This window comes from Lytechinus variegatus, chromosome 7 (genome assembly GCF_018143015.1).
Source record: "Lytechinus variegatus isolate NC3 chromosome 7, Lvar_3.0, whole genome shotgun sequence".
Lineage (NCBI taxonomy): Eukaryota > Metazoa > Echinodermata > Echinoidea > Temnopleuroida > Toxopneustidae > Lytechinus > Lytechinus variegatus.
The window spans coordinates 5,084,729-5,103,710 of NC_054746.1; the positions used below are offsets into that span (position 1 = coordinate 5,084,729).

The 18,982-nt window shown below is 34.4% G+C and overlaps 1 protein-coding gene across 1 annotated transcript in view; it reads right to left on the reverse strand.

Annotated features, from left to right (window-relative positions):
* Positions 1–993: 993 nt before the first annotated feature.
* LOC121418270 (polypeptide N-acetylgalactosaminyltransferase 16-like) overlaps positions 994–18,982 on the reverse strand; it is a 53,049-nt gene continuing 35,060 nt past the window's right edge. Inside the window, exons 6-10 of the mRNA XM_041612046.1 lie at positions 13,823–13,915; positions 11,756–11,839; positions 5,498–5,630; positions 2,843–2,962; positions 994–2,190 (exon numbers count right to left, since the gene is read on the reverse strand). Coding sequence (XP_041467980.1) covers positions 2,017–2,190; positions 2,843–2,962; positions 5,498–5,630; positions 11,756–11,839; positions 13,823–13,915 — 604 coding nt within the window. The 3' untranslated portion in view covers positions 994–2,016. The remainder of the gene's footprint in view (positions 2,191–2,842; positions 2,963–5,497; positions 5,631–11,755; positions 11,840–13,822; positions 13,916–18,982) is intronic.

Here is an 18,982-nt window from a genome sequence, read left to right on the forward strand (position 1 = left end):
TACATATGTTTGGATATAAGCAGAAAAACAACATTAATCTTCGGTAAAAGTCCATCAGAGACCGAAAGAGTTTATGACATTTCATGTGAGCAACTTCCTCTTCTTGTGATAAAAATCCCATAATTTTTGTTTTCTCAATGTATCAATTTTTTTCCAGAGCATTTATCAGACACATTCTTGAATACAAAATTACTGTGATAAAATGCTCTGCCATCGTGAACAATCAAAAAGGTGTATGCATTAATGAATTTATATTACACAATAAATTCAGCAGCTGCTCATATAAATGACTTCACAGAATCAAACCTTTTGACAATTTATAACTCTTATAATTCAATGGATTTTCCGCAACCTTTCAAAAAAAATTTCTCTGATTTCTGCTTATTATCAAATCCACCTGAGCATCTGGTCAGTGTAAACTTCTCGTTTCAAGCTTCATTATCTTCAATGATTTATCTTTAGAGTTTTGGATTACTTATGAATTGCAATGAAATTATGAATTATATTACATGAAATATAAGATGTAATCACAATTGGGTGTGTGAATAATTTGCATCAAATATCTTTAATTCTGACATTCCGGAAGTTTTTTAAAATCCAAACTTCTCTTATTCTGTACATACAGTGGAATAGCAGGATTAAGAATGATCTAAAACTATTTTTAATGGAAGAAGGAATCAATATTCCAGATTCCAGTCCTTTATAATTAAATATTTCTTTAACCTGGTCATTTAAAAAAAAAATAAAAGAAACCTCTTGGCTGAAACAATATTATTTTGATGAAATTGGGATTTGAATTTCATGTTACATGCCTCAGAGAGCAGAGGATCATACTACTATTTATTTTGTTCACCCCAGTGTAACCCTGTTAGTGAATTAACCACTTTTTTTTTTACAATAAACCTCTTTTGTCCTGAGATACTCATTCAAATATACATATATAAAAATCTGATCAGGGAGATATAGCTGATTAGAAAATTACCTCTACATTTTCTAATGACCACTTGCTATGCTCTACATTTCTTCTAAAAGAATAAAATTCCAATTCCTAAGAATGAACAAAAAAAAATCAAGTAAAAGCACAACTCCTATTCCTGTCTGTGAAGCATAATTGTCAAGATACTTTGTAGCCTCTTCATACAGGAAAAACTATTATTGTACGTCTATGAGCTGCTATTTTCGCTCACTTCTTGAAATGCAGTCGAGATGTGAATTGAGTCACATGCAAAAAATATTGGCAAGCAATGCCTAATTCCATAACGGCAAAGAATATTGACCTAAACATGCTATGCAGTAAAAATCATGTGATACTGTTATCATAACCATATTTCTTAGCTAATGTAAAATCCTACATTTATAGCATTTTCAAATAAAATGTAAAACCATACAAAGAATACCATCAAAGAAAACTGACTGGCAATTGAAATGTTTAAAACTTATCTTTTCTACTTAAAAGAAAAAAAATTGATACAAAGTAAAGTTGTGGAAAAAAACAGAAGGGGTTTAAAGAACCAGCAATATCTGATACATCTGACATTTTGTTTTTAAAGGTCGAGTTGTTTTATTTCAGCCCCGGTCCAATGTAAGGGTACTAGCTAGCAGTCTACTGCTAATATATTAGATCTATACATACAAAACAATACAAAAAATAAAGTACATACAAAACAATACAAAAAATAAAGTATATAACAAATAGGACACACAATTCATTTACAAATAATATAAAACAACAAAAGAAAATATAAACAATGTCTACATCAGCGGTGAACCATCATAAGCACCAGAAACTTGTATGAATGCAGGCTGAAATATACATACTTATTTCTAATTTTGGCACATTAATTCGATATTCAACATGTTATAATCTGACAAACTATGTGTATATGCATAAAGTATAATGCACAATACAGGTGATATATCATAATGAAATATAAAAATAACATTTTTTCCCCATCCATGAAATTGCTAGTCCTGTAATACCTCCCTGATCAGACATATGACCTTGTTCCACTAGGGTCACCTTAGCGAGTGTTCATCTCTATTAAGGGTGGAAGATGGTAGTATAAACCAGGATTGCGTTTTTGAGTCTTCGTTACACTGTTTGACTATAAGACCTTTCTGTGGTATTTGATTATCAAGACACAATTTGCTTAGAGTATGCTGTAGACAGTTTTCCATTCTCGTCCATTTCTAGAATGATTTAAAAAAAAATAAAGAGGAAACATTAGTTATTTAAATCTGCTGCTGAAATAAGTGCAACAAATACCAACAACATTCTTAAAGTTCAGGCAAACAAATAGCCCCACTAATGTTTACAAGTACATATTAAAGTTAAAGGAACAAACTCATGATATAAAAATATCCTTACAATGTCAAGAATCCTTTCATTTTGCAAAAAACTATTTTGTAGCCAAGCAACATAAATATGGTTAGCATCTACAACATTTTTTTTTACACCTCATCTCATCTATCAATGATTTTTTTTTCTTAAACAGCTCTATAGATTTGTTGCTTAACTCTGCAGTGTAAGATTTGAACAAACCCCTGATTAGTATAAGCGTGCTCTTTGACAGGCATAAGTTTATTCATTCATTGATAAAATTCGAACTTTTGATGTATTTTTTTATCGACATGCATCTTGAGCATGTAATTAATATGGATAAAGAACTACATAACTCTATGTAAATTTATTATCATTATTATTACACTTCAAATGAAATTGCTGCATCTGTGTTCAATCAATTTTCATTTTTCCAATACCCATTCCCTCCTCTCAACCACTCCAAAATATGAAACAAAGGTAACAACATGGAAATAAATAGATGGGACAATGATCTCTCACCTGTTTGATATCATTTGGAATGCAGCTAGAGATATAAACCCGCGAGTCTTCATGAGTTGAGGTGACAGTCAAGCACATAGAATCCTGTTCGACTGTGTCATCTTTTGTTATTATCCACGACTGGAAATAAAGACGGAAGAAATATGAAGACAACTTTTTAGAAAATTATTTCAAATCATCATCATTGGTCCTGTCTCCTGACCTCACATTCACAATTGAGTAAATATTTCAGGTTTTGTGTTCTAAAAGAAATGTCACCCTCTTTATTATTTTTTTTTTCAATTCCAAATATTAAATCAGTACTGCATCATCATTACATTTTCAGTGTAGTTTTTCATGAAAGTGAAATAAAAAGCAAATTCAATCAGGCCTGCAGACTTTGGCTCAACACACATTCATATCATCATAAGATGAAGAAAAAGACAAATTTCTCCGGGGGGGGGGGTCAAGTTTTAGAAAGATGAATCTTCACAAACACTAAAGTACTAATGGGAGAGGTGCATTGACTTTAATTTTGTTGCAAGCAATAAACTAATTTTACAATGAATGGATTTAACATTAAGATAACTGATATTCACAACTGATCAAAACATTTTGAACACAGTTTGTCATAGGCTTAATTATACAATCGATTATATTTTTTATGTAACAGGGCCTGGATGGAGTATTTTACCTTGTTGCTGTCACTGTATATTTAACTATTTATAAATACAGTATTTTAACTAAATTTCTACCAATGGTCTTATTAAAAAAAAGAGTTTGAACGAGTTTGAAGGGGAATACATGTATATACATATACATAGTGTACGGGTAGTTGGTCCAATGGTCAGGTGGTTGCAAATCTTGCAGAATGAGCTACTCCCTCAATTTTTATCCAGTGCCCCATGAGACTTGGCATACATATTAGGCATCTTGTTCAAAGTCAGAGCAGTGTCTCTCTCACCGTAATCCTGAGAGCAGCTTTTCATTACCAATCATCACAGTGACAACGGTGACAATAGATGAAATAACTGTAGGAAAGCTGCAATCAAAAATCATCTTTAAAGGACAAGTCCACCCCAACAAAAACTTGATTTGAATAAAAAGAAAAAAATTCAACAAGCATAAGACTGAAAATTTCATCAAAATCGGATGTAAAATAAGTTATGACACTTTAAAGTTTCGCTTCATTTCACAAAACAGTTATATGCACATCTCGATAGGTATGCAAATGAGGGAACTGATGACATCACTCACTATTTCTTTTGTATTTTATTATATGAAATATGAATATTTTAATATTCTCGTCATTGTCATGTGAAATGAAGTTTCATTCCTCCCTGAACACGTGGAATTCCATTATTTTAACATTTTGTGCTTCAGGCCAGGGGGTCCTAATCATCAAATTCGTAAAAATTGAAATATTTTATAATTCAAACAATAAAAAACAAAAGAAATAGTGAGTGAGTGACATCATCGACTCTCTCATTTGGATGTAACTGGCTCGTTCATATAACTATTTTGTTAAAAATAAGCGAAACTTTGGAATGTCATAACTTTCCTTTTTTACATCCGATTTTGATGAAATTTTCAGCATTGTGCTTGTCTGATTTTTCCCTATTGATTCAAATAAACATTTTTCTGAGGTGGACTTGACCTTTAAAGCAGGATTCATGCAAAAAGAAGTGACACAGACTTTTTTGAACAAGTTTCCTTCGTCTGTCTGGGAATGAAGATGTGAAACACAATTTTTGTAATGTGCTGGGTACTGCGCTGCCATGGTAACAAACATATTATGGCAATCAGGGAAAGTCCTTTTACCTTACATACTGTACATGTAAGTCTGTCGTGTTAGGGCTGTGTTATTAATCACCCTTATTGATACTTCTCGTATTCACAATGGACGACATCAAGCTAGCCCTGAAGATATAATATGTTGACAGTGCAATATCGATCTATACAACTCCAATCATGGAGCTAATGGAGAAAGGAAATGAGTAATATTGCAAAGATACTCCATTGCCTATTAAAAGTGTTTGTAATCATTTTCTTTTGAGAAAGGCTGCATCTGAAAGCCAAGTAACCATGGTAAAGCCAGGAAAACTACTCAAGTCACCATTTATGAGATAATTTGCTAGATAGTGTTTTAAAAGATTAATTCCAAATTGGTCTAACTGCCAATTAACCCATTTCCATTTAGACTTTCAACTACTATTCCATGTGGTCTAACTATATATATATATATATATATATATATATATATATATATATATATATATAAAAGGTTAGATGAAACTAAGTTTAACTAAATTTTAATTTGAACAACTTTAAACATAAAAAATAGACAAAGTGAACATTAGACCAACTTGGAATTAGACTAAATGAGAACTCAACTAAGCGGGTATGAGATCAATTGTAATGTAGACCAAAGTGATAGAAGACCATTTGGGTCTAACCCATGTGGCATGAAAAGTAGACCAACTGCTTGTTGACCAAGAAAGCATTTCATGAAAGGACCCATTTGATTTTTTTTCCGACAAAGTGTGTTTCATCCGACAGTTACCATAGGAACCGTGGCTTCCCAGCCATAGTCGAGGAAAGTTGTCAGATCCGACGACTTGTCCGGATGAAAAATGCTGATGAAATGCTCGCATTGAGTAATTCTTGAAAACTTACCTGACGTTTTTGTTTCTTTGAGCATCGAGCCATGACAGGAGGCCATGCCGAGCCAGTCGGATGGGGCGAAGAATCCAAACAGGTATTACCTTGTTTGATCTGACCATATACTAACTCATTAGGACCAGGAATCCTACACAGAGAGATGAGACGAGAAAGAAAGTGATTGTTAGTAACCGAGACCGCTTAGCCATCAAAAAGACTATAATAATAATCCGCTTTTATATAGCGCTTAATACATCGGAACGATGTGTCTAACCGCTTTACAGATATATTATTACCCCGGTCATGGGATTCAATCTGCCATTCCCACACACAATGTGTGCACATCCTCCACTCCCTGGGGAGTATTCCAGTCAGTCGCTGGTGAGGCGCACACAGCACTCGACAAGCTACAATGACTTTCAGTGACTTACAATGACACTATACAGTGTCGGTAGTAAGGGGATTGATTTTTTCAGGTGTCTTGATTTTTTTCACATACCATTTAAGCTACAAGTGTTTGTTTATACTCCTTACTTAATTTTGGAATTTATCAAAACAAAAAGTGTAATACTTAATCGCAGAGTTAAACACAGTGATCATACTTATTATTAACCATTTATGAATTAGCCAACGATATTTATCCCACAATGCACAATGTTCGGGAATGGAATGCTCCCCGGGGAGTGGAAATCGTGCAATTGTCATGCGGGATTGAAATGAATCCAATGACCAGGGTAAAAATATGCTGTAACATGCTTTGAGCCATTGTGGGAAAAGCGCTATATAAAAATTGGCAATTATTATCATTATTATTAATGTTCAACCTTTTTACATGTAACATCCAAGATAAGAATATTTCTGTGATGTATGTAAAAGTTAGAGCTTCACAATTTATCAGCAATTGAAGGAAAATGCTTGTGGGTCTTTCTTTACCATCAACAGTCAATCCACTAATTTCTTGAAGGATGAGCCTGGGCCTAGGAATGTTTTGAACAGAAATATGGAGCAATATAAATGCTGTGGATCATCATCATCATTATCATCATCATCATCACCACCATCATCATCATCAGGATAAGATCTGAACTTATGCATTAAAGGACAAGTCCACTCCAACAAAAAGTTGATTTGAATGAAAAGAGAAAAATCAAACAAGCATAACACTGAAAATTTCATCAAAATCGGATGTAAAATAAGAAAATTATGACATTTTTAAAGTTTCACTTAATTTCACAAAACAGTTATATGCACACCCTGGTCAGTATGCAAATGAGGGGACTGATGACATCACCCACTCACTATTTATTTTGTATTTTATGATATGAAATACGAAATTCAATTTTTTTCCTTATTGTCATGAGAAACAAGGTTTTATTTCTCCTAGAACATGTGGAATTCCATTATTTTAACATTTTGTGGTTCAGGCAAGGAGGTCCTATTCGTCAAATTCGTAAAAATTGAAATATAATATAATTCAAAAAATAAAAAACAAAAGAAATAGTGAGTGACATCATCAATTCTCTCATTTGTTGTGCATTTAACTGTTTTGTGAAAAAATAAGCAAAACTTCAAAATGTCATAACTTTCTTTATATTTTACATCCAATTTTGATGAAATTTTCAGCGTTATTCTTGTTTTTTATTTTTCTCTGTTGATTCAAATCAACTTTTTTCTGGGGTTGAAGCTGATGAAAAAAAGCCAAACATTTGGAATTTGGTAAATGTGACGTATTAAACAAAGAAGCCTAGCTGTGTCATGGCATTGAATAGTGTAATGAGAGTTCATGCTTGAAAGAAAACTTAACAATATTTCAGATGGATAGAAAAAATTCTATGATTAAAAGAATGGATATCAACCCATATCTAATAATTTTTCTCTATTAGATATTTGCTAACAGTGAAAGCTGCATGGTATAAGTTTCTTCAAGACAAATGTCAGGACACTTAATGCTTACACCCTTTGTGCTTAGATAGGCAAAAGCGATTGGAAGACAGAGAGAAAGAGAAGGGGGGGGGGAGAGCTATGAAGATTACAAGAGGGAGACAGGGTATTAAGGTAATAGGAAGAAAAATTTAGCTGCACATAACATTCTTCTTCAAGACAAATGTTATGTAACCTTAAACTTACCTCTCTAAAAGACAATATTTGAGGATAGTATGAGTATAATGAGAACGAAAGAGAGGAAGAGAGAAGAGCTAGAAATAGTGCAGGAGAGAAAAAAAAGGGACGATAATATGAAAAGCAAAAAGAAACAAAACAAAAACAAAACAAATATAGAGAGATAGAGAAAGAGAGGAACCTGACAAATTTTCACCTGCCATTAATAATCACCTTGATATTTTAAATGACTAAAAGTGAAGCAAAGAGAGAGATCTATCTGTTAATGTACATTTCAGTGACTGTCTTTGTGTCAAACGGGGGCACATGACGGGTGAACAGTTTTATCCCTTTTCTATCACCTCATCCGCATCCATCCTTTGATGAACCGTTAAAAGTAGCCCGAAGCATTATTTCATTGATGGCATGCTTTTAAGATGTACCGTAGAGTCCCGGTGTGGAGTAAGCCGTCTATCCAGGGAAATCATCCCTACGCGGAGAAAGCTCGACCACAAAATGCAAATGAGGGCTCCTTCAGAAAGCAGAGACCATGACGTTGACCACTTAAAACAACAACGATGGCTAACCTCATTCTAGGAAGGATGGATGAAGGGACGACCACCTAAACCCATTGAATACCAACCCCTTTCATATCTAGCAAAAAGGAATATTATTATTATTTATTTATTTTCATTTGTTTATTTTTTAGTCATTATATATATTTTGTTAATTTCTTTATTTCATCTTATTTTTGATTCATCAAATGTACTTATTAAAGGGGGCCTTCACCCTACAAGCTCTGCTTTTTAGTTGGTCTCCTTCTCTTTCGATTTCATAGTATTATTGTTTTGTAAATATGTATATTGAACTGTCATTGTAAATGTAAAAGGATTGAAAGAGAAAATAAATGAATTGAATATGAAGAAGTGTATTACAATATAAGTATTGAATACTAAATCCTTTTCAATCTAGCATATGGGAGTGTGAAAAGGTGTGCAATTACCAATGAATAGTAAATCTTTTCATATCCACCAGAGGGTAATATGAAAAGGTGTGTAATAATATTACCAGTGAATAGTAAATCTTTTCATATCCACCAGAGGGCGATATGAAAAGTTGTGTTATAATATTAGCATTGAATATTAACCCCTTTCACATCTAGCAGAGGGCAATTTGAAAACGTGACGCACTAAGCTCTTTATTTTACCTAGCATATGGGAGTGTAAAAAAGGTGTGCAATTGCCAATAAATAGTAAATCTTTTCATATCAACCGGAGGGCTATATGAAAAGGTGTGTAATAATTTTACCATTGACTATTAACCCCTTTCACATCTAGCAGAGAGGAATTTGAAAGGGTGATGTACTAAGCCCTTTATTTTATCTAGCAGATGGAGTGTGAAAAGGTGTGTAATAACATTACCAATGAATGTTATATCTTTTCATGTCCACCGAAGGGTGATATAGAAAGGTGGGTAATGATATTACCATTGAATATTAACCACTTTCATATCTAGCATTGCTAGTAAAAAGACCAAAGAAAAAGAAGAACTGCCTAATTCGTGTAAGAAGAATCTATGTAACATAGATATGATTTTGTAATTATTGTAATAATACTTCATGTTTCATGATTTATGATTAATTGTGTAACCTTTGATTTGAATGTGATTTACTGTGTAACCCCTGATTTGGATGTGAATAAATCCTCTAAGAGGCAAAAAAAATCTAGCAGGGAATATTGGTAGTTGTGATATATTACCACTGAATAACAATCCCTTTACATTAGAATGGGAGAATATGGAAAGTTGTATTATAACATTAACATTGAATACTAAACTCTTTTATATCTAACAAAAGGGAATATGGAAAGGAGTGATTACTATTGAATATCAAACCCTTTTATACCAAGCAGATGGAATATGAAAATATACGTTATACTTTTATAACTGAATGCTGGCCCCTATATCAAGCAAAGGATGTAATGGAAAGATGTGTTAAAACATTGACATTGAATACTAAGCCCTTTTATATTTAGCACAGGGAAAATGGAAAAAGAGTTGTATAATATTAATGTCAAATACTTTGGCAGGGGTGGCAGTGACAAAATGTTTTTGATGAACTTACACTTCTCCCATGAGAGAGAAAGAGAGAGAGAGAATAATGCTACATGCTATTAAAATATTTGAAATGCTTCATATGTGTATTTTTTTTTATTAAGGTGAAAGACACGTCATAAATGTGAAGTAAAATAATCTTATATTCAAAGGATTTTTTTGATGATTTTTTTTGTCCAATACCCCTCCCTCCAGGAAATAGAACATATTGTATGGGATTCCAAATGTGCTTTAAAACAACCTTAACAGTAACAGGGGAAAGGAAGCTACCATATGCATTAGAGCGACCGAACACCTGTGACTCAATTTTGGAATAAAACGTAGTAGAATTTGATGCTAATATCGAGATTTGGAATATCTTACTGTGTAATGTTCAAAATCATCGTACGAATACCCATGTTAAAATCTGTGACTGTGCTATCATCCTTCTCAGAATAAAATCAAATTTAGTATCTAGTACGTCATAGCAGTTGTACGATTGGCTACGATTTAAAACTAAATTGACCTTTACTCCAAATTAAAGGCTTGCAGTCTTTAAAAATGGTTATATTAGTATTCTTTCAATTAATTTTAACCTCAAATAAAATTATATGTTTCATTCACATTTTCAGAAAATGAGCAAAATGCGATTTGTTCCAAATTGGAGCGCGAACAATCGTAAGTTGTGCGGTGGCCTTTAAATATCATTGCATGAGTGCTTCAATGTTTTCTCAATTGAAACCCTTATGTACTGGGGAATTATAAACACCTAATAGCTAACTTGTATCATAAGCAAGGATGACAAGGACGATATCAATGCTATATCGGGTTCTGTCACATATACATGTGCATCAAATCATTTTGCAGACCCTCTGTATCTATGTATTCCTTTTATTCTATTTCTAGCGGATTATCATTTTTTTCCTCTTGTCGAGAGAATGAGGAATGCAAATTGATCTCTCTCTCCCAGGTTAAAACCAACAATTTTTTTTAAAATATGATGATTGCCCCTAAGGGTATATAACCCATTAAACAGATGAAAGGAAATACAGGATGATAACCATACAGTAATAACAATTCACACTTATTTCATGCATGCAATACATATTACAGGCGGGTATTACATTATAATTCATCTATTTTCTCTGAGCACATACCCACGTGCAAACAATATGAATCTTTCAATGTTAAATTCAATATTGCTGAGCAGCAATTCATTGCTATATATCACGTTCACAAGCTTTACAGGATTCTGGTTTATTCCACTGCATTTTTATTTTTCCCTGTATCTTTTATTTATCATTATTGCTTAATCTATGTATCGGTCAATTGTCATATTATATTACATGTATATGCAATGTATATACTACTGTTGCTGTTTTTTACCGTGTGTGAATAAGTGAATTTGAATATGTAAATGTAGAATCAAGATTTATTCTTTTATTGGAAATAATTTTTTCCCATTTCAAGTAATTTACAAGAAAGAGAGAGAGAGAGAGAAAGAGACAGACAAACAAGAGACACAAAAAGAGAGAGAGAAACAAAGTATGATATAACTCCTTATAAAGCAAGAATCCTATTCACCTTAAAAAAAAAATTAAGGGCCAATGTCATAATACATGTTATAATAACAAACTTGCAATAACCTCTTTAAACTCTTAAAATCATTCAATTTGATTGGCCGACAGTGAACTTTTTAAAGGAACTGTGAATTGATTAGTACATTGAGTCTCTATGAAACATGACCGAGTAACCATATCATCATCAAAGATGGGATATTGGAGGCATAGTCGGGACTAGGGAAGGATCCAGGATTTTCCAAAAGAAGGAGGGGGCACATTTTCCAGAGGAAAAATTTGACAAGCAAAAAAAAAGAAGAAAAAAAAAAGGTCATCACTTTCAAAGGGGGGGGGGGGACACAGTTCTGTTTTCACGACATCTTTTTACATTACAAATTAAAATTGTCCTCTCAAGGGGGGGGGCTGGCAGGGGCCGGCTTTGCTCCCCCCCTGGATCTGCCAGAGGTCAGGACTACCCTGGTAGACTAAACATTGTAATCCCAGGGCCCTCAATCAAAACACTCACTTGAGCTCAGGATATACGTTGGTTAGATACCACTTGAATGATTGGCATTTCAGCTGTTTCCGTAACTCCTTCCTCTCGCTCACGCTATAAAAAAGGAAAACAATGTCATATCATAACAACACAAGGTCCAATATCATCAAAACAAAGCTGAAGAAACATATCTTGAGCCCTATGAGACTTGATTGTAATTGTGTTTATATCAAAACTGAGTGCTATTATTTTCATTATTATTATCTTTTACCTTAGATTTTGTTGTTGTAAAATCTCAATTATGTATGAATATATCATATTTCAGATGTAGTCTTTAAGCACTCTAGCTGAATGCCCCGATATGATTTTCTCTAGTTAATATAGGTAAGAATTGATGTTGTTCATATTACAAATCATGTCAGTTACCTGTTAACTCTGTTGTCCTATTTAATCAAATCAACTGAAGTCAACATGGAGTGTGCTATCAACATTGCAATAATGATTTCCTGAACATTCATTCAATTTTGCTCAAGCATAATTTAAGATAATCAATTTTCAATTCTAAACTGAAGTCTACTCTTTTCTATCAGTATCAGTTCTTGGCATTGATCCAAAACTCCTGCCGGGTACCCATTCACCTCACCCGGGTCGAGTGCAGCACAGTGTGGATAATTTTCTTGCTGAAGGAAAACACGCCATGGCCAGGATTTGAACCCATGACCTTCTGTTTCAAAGGCGAGAGTCAGAACCACAAGACCACGACGCACCCACATATAAATGCCAATCACTATTTTTATTTGAAGACACAGAAAAGGAGATATGGTTCTACTGAGCAGTAGAGACAAAGAGATATATCAAATTCTAACATGCCTGGTTGAAGCTCTATGGGCTGTATAAATATCATCTCATGCCAAATTGTGACAGGGGTAAAATAAGAGCTAAGGCTCAAAGTGTTGAACAAGCTATTCCATGTGTAAACATACTTAGACATGAAACAGTCAAAGTAAACATATAAAGAAATTTGAAATACATAGCATAGTATCTACCAGACAACAGCATGTAAACTGAAACAGATGGTTCAGTTCACAAGCCTGCTATCAAAACTAAATAAATATTGATATCGTGGCCTTGTTGCGAATCTCTATTAATTTAATACAACCAGGGCTTCCAAGAATTAGTAAATGATACAGGCCTTACAAACGCAACATGAGGTTGAATCATATGAACTAAAGGGCAAAATACAGAAAAAAATTCTTTCAAAGCAGAACAAAAATTTGATATGTTATCCACATTTTCACTGCAATTAACACGCATACGAAAGGAAATACTGCCCTCTATCTTGTGTGAAGGGACAGCCGTACACGATGGTCAATATGAAATGATTCATATTGAATCATATATTTCTCAATGAGAGGGAAGCTACTTACTACTGTGCATTTCCTGAGCCTGGCCCGACTATTCTGACTATATATCCTATTCTTGCAGGAGACTTCATAGCGGTTTGAAAGGTCACAGAAGCAAGCATTTCCATTCAAGTGTTATTTGTAATATGCCTAATATATACTTTCATGAGTTTGGATTAGGAGGGGAAATTTGCAAAGATTTCAGTTCATGACTTGCACTGTTTACAACCTACATATGAATAGACGTATAACAAACTTGACTTTTTAGGTGAAAATTGCATTGTTGCCATTCTTTGTCACATTTTCCACATTAATCAAAGTCATCACGAGTGAATGTCACCATGGTGCAAGAGGCGGTAGAAACCCTTCGTGAGAGGGAAAATGCTGATGGAAATTAACAGATGTTGAAGATCATGATAATAATAGAAGTACTCTAAACATAATGACTGTAAGCTAATTTATATGAGAATATAAGTGTCTTTAAATCTATATTTAAATATAAGATAATTGAATACACTTACACCCTATACAAATTAGCTTACACTCACAGAATATTTAAAGAACTAAGTATTAATTTCATCAATGTGAGAAACATGATATAGAATAATTACAATGCACTTTTCACTAGACCATCTAAGTTTTAAAAAAATAAATTGTAGTTAATAAGCATGTATTTCCTACAATTAATACCTACTCTCCATAAAATTTTCCTCTGGCAGAAGGTCTAGCATTATAAAAAAGAACCTTGAATTCATCCATCCATACTTCTGCAGTCCTTCTCGTATTCCTAGAACAAGCAAACAAATAAACAAACAAATATGTAATCATAAATATTTCTGTGATATGATCCGGGGGGGGGGGGGGGGGCACTTCCATTGACGAATGGATACCATGTGGGACCATGAGATCTCAAAAAGCACCCTAAACACATATTTTCCATATTCTGAAAATGCACCCTTTAACAAGTATTGGCGTGTGAAACCCTATCCTTAACAAGTATTGGAAACAAAACGATACTATTGGCAAGTATTCCCTGAATTGAACCCCTAAACAAGTAACTTTCCTAGCAAAATAGATACCCATTTTTAATTATTTCAGTGTTTGACACCCTTATGTGCCCTATCTTGAAAAAGACATCCTTTTTACATGTTTTTTGGTCGTGCATGGTATCCACTTGTCAATGTAAGTGCCCCCCCCCCCCCCCCCCGGGATATGATCAGTTTAATCAAATATCAAAATGAATAAATTATACAGTGTAGAATTTTTCAAAGATAAGATTTCAAAGGAAAGTATTCCATCATAACATTTTTGATGAACAACTTGAAAGAAAGGAGGAATAAGGTGATGGGGGGGGGGGGGCTGGTTTAATTTCTAAAAGGAATGGTATATCCAGGTAGGCAGGCACCCCCCAAAACATATTCTTATGCCTCTTTCAATCAATATAATACACCTATCAATTGTAAGACGCACCCCCCGACCCCCGGGGATGGTGCGTCACTTGTCAGATGTGAGTCGGATTTTCATGTACCATGACGCACCTGTGTGTCTCGACTGTGACGGACCTTTTCTTACGATGACTGTGCCTGGACGAAAAAATATGACGCACCAGTGCTAGATTTTGACTGACCATCGACTGTCTCCATGACGCACCCCGTCAAGTAAATCTCCGTGCCGCGGGCACGAACGTGCCGCTGTACTGTACGTATATCCGCGTACATCTCTCGCGAAGGAACCTTGCAAAGTACTATGGAATAATACCCATTCAGGGGGCGAATGCACGAGAGGGTCTTTGAAAGGACTGTCTTTGGTATCGCCCATTTTATGAGGCGCATTTTAATCATGAACTACCGTATTCATGTATTTGCCGGCGTATATAGGCAGCACTATTTTTTTATGAGAAAAAGAAGCAAAGTCGGGGTGCGGCCTATACGTGTCATAGTCATAAGCCGTGTCCCGCGAGCCCGGCGCCCGCGAACGCTGAATACGTGGTCAAAACAGCACGTATGCGTACGTTTGGGACTACAATGACGCTTCCATTGTAATGTTACTTAAAACAGCGCGTTTATAGGATGAAATAGTAAAAAGCATGACTTAACTAAGAAAACATTTCGTGATAACTTATTTTTCAAATTGAATTCTATTTAGGTCTAAATTTGTTTCCATATATTTAACGTAGCAGAGCTCAGTCAGAGACCGTGCAACTCAAGCGACCTGACTCTGTCTGGGGGTCTGGGGCCTCCCTGGCTATAGCATGTGTAATAGTACGTTTGCAATATGTATTGGAAGACTTTTGTCAACAACATTAACAACCTATCTAATTGTAATGAATGTCATTACTATTTATGAAATTATGTGGAACATTGATTTAACATGTTATCATTTTTATCTTCCTTGCAGGAGCCAGGAAGATTAGCAGCACCTTGCTCTTCATTTTTAAATTCTATTTTTACATCGTCATCGATCATGGATAATGAAATTAAAATATTTACCTTTTGATCTTTTCTATTGTTTTGCATCTCCAAGTCTCATCGGCCAAATAATAAAACCTACCTTGCGATGTGTGCTGTGGTCTGCTGCGGGAAATAGCGGTAGTGGTGATGATTGGCTGGTTGGTTGTGAATACAAATTATTTTGGATGAATTGTGTGATGATAATGGTGACAATAATGATATAAGAACGATTTCGTCAATGAATTGCCATAAAATGATAATTAAAGTTACAACATTGAGATGAATATGAGTGATTTAGATTTTAACTTGTTAGGCATGGATTATTATCCGGGATTATTATGATGGCGACGAGGATGATGATGATAGAGCACGTTTATGTTGACAATAGTAAATGATGATGCACGATTTGCGTGCAACGATAAAGATGACACGGTGATACACGAAGTTTGCATGCAATTTAATATTCTATTGCAGGTGGAAAAATAGCGTAAGTATTAAAAAGAATCATGCCGCCTTCAATATTTTCCCGCTGAAAGAGACCGAGGGAACATGACAAGGTATGTCAATTAAAATTGCTTTGTGCGTGAATTAATAACGGTCTTTTTCAAGACCACAAACTTCCAAGAAAGAATCAGTGTTCATCTCCCGGGGGGGGGGGGCACTTCCATTTATGAGTGGATACCATGCGCGACCATGGGGTTTCGAAAAGCACCCTAAACACGTAATTTCCATTTTCTGAAAATGCACCCCTTAACAAGTATTGGTGTGTGAAACCCTACCCTTAACAAGTATTGGAAACAAACGATACTCTTGGCAAATATTCCCTGATGAAATGAACCCTTAAACAATTAAGTACAGGAATGTTTTATTATTACGGGTCCTTTGGTCGTCGGCTTTACCTAATTTGGTTTAGTACGACCCCACCTCCTACACCTCGCGCAAATCAGACAATTCGACCCTAAACACGTAATTTTCCTAGCGAAATAGATACCCTTTTTTCCTTATTTTTGTGTTTTGACACCCTTATCACGTTAGAGATTAAAGACATCCTTTTTATGTGGTTTTTTTTGGTCGCGCATGGTATCCACTCGTCAATGTAAGTGCCCCCCCCCGGGTTCATCTTTATTCATAGGCGGCGGGGGGGGGGGGGGCAGGTCCCCAAAAAAAATTGAGATGGGGGGACGATCCCCCCTAAATTTCTAGTTGATAATTTTTTTTTTTGCTTGTCAATTTTGTTTCCTGCATCCCCCTCCCCTAAATTCTGGTGGACCCCCCCTAAAATGTCTCTTGTCCCCCCCTAAAATTTAGGTTGATGACCTTTTTTTTTGCTTGTCAAATTATTTTACTTACATTTGTCCATCACTAAGGTAGACCCCCTCTAATTCTTTGGGCTTCCGCCGCCAATGAATTTATTTCACTTGGTCTTTACCTCTCTCTCTTCAATTCTGGTTTTATTGTGAAAATGGTACTTGACAAAAGTCCGAAGACTCATATCATATTTACAAAGTAAAAATGTACATGTATATTATTAAAAGATTAAAATATATCACAATTCTAGTGCTTGACAAATAATCAACAAATAAAGCCAGAAAAAATAATTTGGACAATCTCAAAAAAAGATTATTGATTGAAATTATAACATTGCAAAACTATCATCGTCAAAATCACATCAGCAAAGTTGCGAGTATTAAAAACATATATAAATTAACATTTACACTTTTAAAATATCATATTTAAAACAAGAAAAATATGTACATGTATATAAAAAAATGTAAATAGCAAGACAAATTAAATAATATATAAGTCCTATAAAAATATAAACCAAATCAATGTTGTGAATAATTGCAATTTCAAATTAGTTTGAGCCTTGTATGACAGTCATAAAACTAAAGCGAAATAAATACGATGTTACAATAGATTGGTATGAAGTCTGGAATTAACCATGTGATATACTGTAGATAGTACACCACCAGTCACAATCCCTTGACCACCCGTTTACCTGCCTAAACCAGAGAACAGCAAATTCAGTGCACTGAATCCAATGTTCTCCGGCCGAAACAGGCAAATAGGTATATAGTCAAAGAAATGTGACTGGTACAGTATATGCTTTATAGTAAAATAAATAAACGAAACAAAAAATAATAGTCGTATTACATGTAGGTGGAACTAAAGTAAGTAAAAAAAAAGAACATTGGAATAAAAAGGTGACAAACCTAACATAAAATCATTAAGATTAAAGATAAACAATAAAGGGGAGTACAAAAAGTGTTACCGTTGCTAAAAAAATAAAGCTGCATATAAAATTACATTATATTACAGAGTTCAACAATTGCACAAAGTGGGGGATTAGCGACTGTTGGTATCTTTTTGTTCTAGTCCGAGGAATCTCAAGATGATGTGCATTTCTTAGGGAAAGACCAGTTCTAACCCTACAGGTTTCAGGCAAGAAGTGGTGATGTCGTTTCGATTTTAGCAACCAGCGTGCAAATCCTTCAACAAGTTCACTCCGTCTGTCTTTAAGAGATGACACATTCATACTTTGTAGAAGTTCAATGTATGTCAAGACATTTGGCCAGGCAATGATACGCAGAGCCCTCTTCTGAACCCACTCAATGCTAGCGGATTGTTGGCAGGTAATGCTAAATGCCCAAACAGGCACGGCAAACTCAATGGCCTGATGTACATCTTGTAGATTATTTATCTCATGTGACATCATCGACTTCAATAAAAAAAAAAAACATTGAAACACTGCTCGTGCTTGTGTATTATTCAAAGGACAAGTCCACCCAACAAAAACTTGATTTGAATAAAAAGAGAAAAATTCAACAAGCATAACACTGAAAATTTCATCAAAATCGGATGTAAAATAAGAAAGTTAATATGACATTTCAAAGTTTCGCTTCATTTCACAAAAAAGTTATATGAACGAGCCAGCTACATCCAAATGAGAGAGTCGATGATAATATTCACTCACTATTTCTTTTGTTTTTTATTGTTTGAAATATGAAATATTTTGATTTTCTCGTCATTGTCATGTGAAATGAAGTTTCATTTCTCCCTGAACACGTGGAATTCCATTATTTTAACATTTTGTGCTTCAGGCAAGCAAGTCCTAATCGTCAAATTCGTAAAAATTGAAATATTGTATAATTCAAACAATACAAAACAAAAGAAATAGTGACATCATCAACTCTCTCTTTTGGATGTAACTGGCTCGTTCATATAACTGTTTTGTAAAAATAAGCGAAACCTTGAAATGTCATAACTTTCTTATTTTACATCCAATTTTGATGAAATCTTCAGCATTGTGCTTGTCTGATTTTTCTCTATTGATTCAAATCAACATTTTCTGAGGTGGACTTGACCTTCAACTTTATTTGTACGAAAAGAAATCGTTAATTGAA